General features: G+C 44.6%; 1 protein-coding gene across 1 annotated transcript; it reads left to right on the plus strand.

Moving 5' to 3' along the window:
- Positions 1 to 768: 768 nt before the first annotated feature.
- Positions 769 to 1,146, plus strand: LOC311321700 (histone H2B-like; the record flags this gene model as incomplete). The annotated part of the gene is made up of 1 exon (XM_084453704.1): positions 769 to 1,146. One exon carries the CDS (start codon positions 769 to 771, stop codon positions 1,144 to 1,146), a length of 378 nt encoding a protein of 125 aa, XP_084309830.1.
- Positions 1,147 to 1,642: the final 496 nt, after the last annotated feature.

Here is a 1,642-nt window from a genome sequence, read left to right on the forward strand (position 1 = left end):
AAACTAGCAAAAGCATATATCAACAGATAAGTGACCACCTCTATGGGGGGATGGTATTGTATAAAGATTTAACAGAAGACCAAAGTAAACAATTAATCAAATATTTAAACTGTGATGATATATCTGGAGTCATGCGTGACACTATGTGGCTGACGGTAAACGGCAAACTACCCGTCAGAGAGGTGCTGAACTACCTCCCCTCAGTCAGGACAGTGGAGTGCCCAATGCCAACCTGTAAAGAAATAGAAACAATAGAACACCTTATAATAGAATGTGATAGAGCCAAATATGTATGGAAAAAAATGTATGATATAGGAGTCAAAGTGCCTTGTGAATGGAAAATGGTGTATGCCAATTTTGACAGCACCGACAACCATAAACTGTTTTATATATGTATCTGTATCACTGTTTTTAAACTATGGAAAACCCGGTGCAAAATGTCTATTGATGGCACCTTCATTGGCTCATGTATGATTTTCAAACAGATCAAAACCGAACTCAAACGGAGAAGGACCATTGATCTAAACAGGACACACCCGAGACTTAACTGGGCCACAATTGATCTGACCTGACGAATTGTTTATTGTTTTGTAATATTGTATTGAATTGTAGGCCTGTTATTCAACTGGCTATTGCACAATGGCACTTTGAATTTTTAATCTGATTATTGTTGTTAAACTGTCAAGTATTGTATTTTTTGTAATGTACTAAAATTATCAATAAAGCTCTTAAAAACGTCGTTCCTGAGAAGCAACGAGACCTAGAAAAATGCCCGAACCGGCTGCCAAGTCCGCGCCCAAGAAGGGCTCTAAGAAAGCCGTCTCCAAGACCGCTGTCAAAGGCGGCAAGAAGCGCAGAAAGTCCAGGAAGGAGAGCTACGCTATCTACGTGTACAAAGTCCTGAAGCAGGTCCACCCCGACACCGGCATTTCCTCCAAGGCCATGGGGATCATGAATTCCTTTGTGAACGACATCTTCGAGCGCATTGCCGGAGAGTCCTCTCGCCTGGCGCACTACAACAAGCGTTCAACCATCACCTCCAGGGAGATCCAGACCGCCGTGCGCCTGCTGCTCCCCGGTGAGCTGGCCAAGCACGCCGTGTCCGAGGGCACCAAGGCAGTGACCAAGTACACCAGCTCCAAGTAAAGAGGCGGCTTTTCACGGTTCCAATCTACCCAAAGGCTCTTTTAAGAGCCACCCACATATTCTATAAAATAATGCAATTCCATGGTGGTAGAGACTAGATTTGATGTTTAATGTTCGTATACATTGTGTTCTTGGGATGCGTGCTGTAATTAATTGATCCCCGAATGTGTAATTTGTTGACCATCTCTGGGGATCAATGCAGTTGTCTCTGTAATCCTGGGGCATTGCGCGCCTTTTCTTATTCTTCTAAGCCCCCCGGTAACGTTAGAGTAAACGGATCGCAGGCTTGGTCGACGGCGAGGATATTTACGATTGATAGTGAGTTATCCCCGTCGGTAGCCGATCACGAAATATGACCATGTAGACTGATTCTAGACTATTAGTAGCCCATTACGGTGGGTGACAGTTGAGTGGGATTCAACCCTCTTCTACAGGAAAACAATGCCAGCAGTGTTGGGAGGGGCAGCCATTCTTGCATTGCCTCGCAGCCAGACTC

Source organism: Borostomias antarcticus, assembly GCF_949987555.1.
Source record: "Borostomias antarcticus genome assembly, chromosome: 19".
NCBI classification, from domain to species: domain Eukaryota; kingdom Metazoa; phylum Chordata; class Actinopteri; order Stomiiformes; family Stomiidae; genus Borostomias; species Borostomias antarcticus.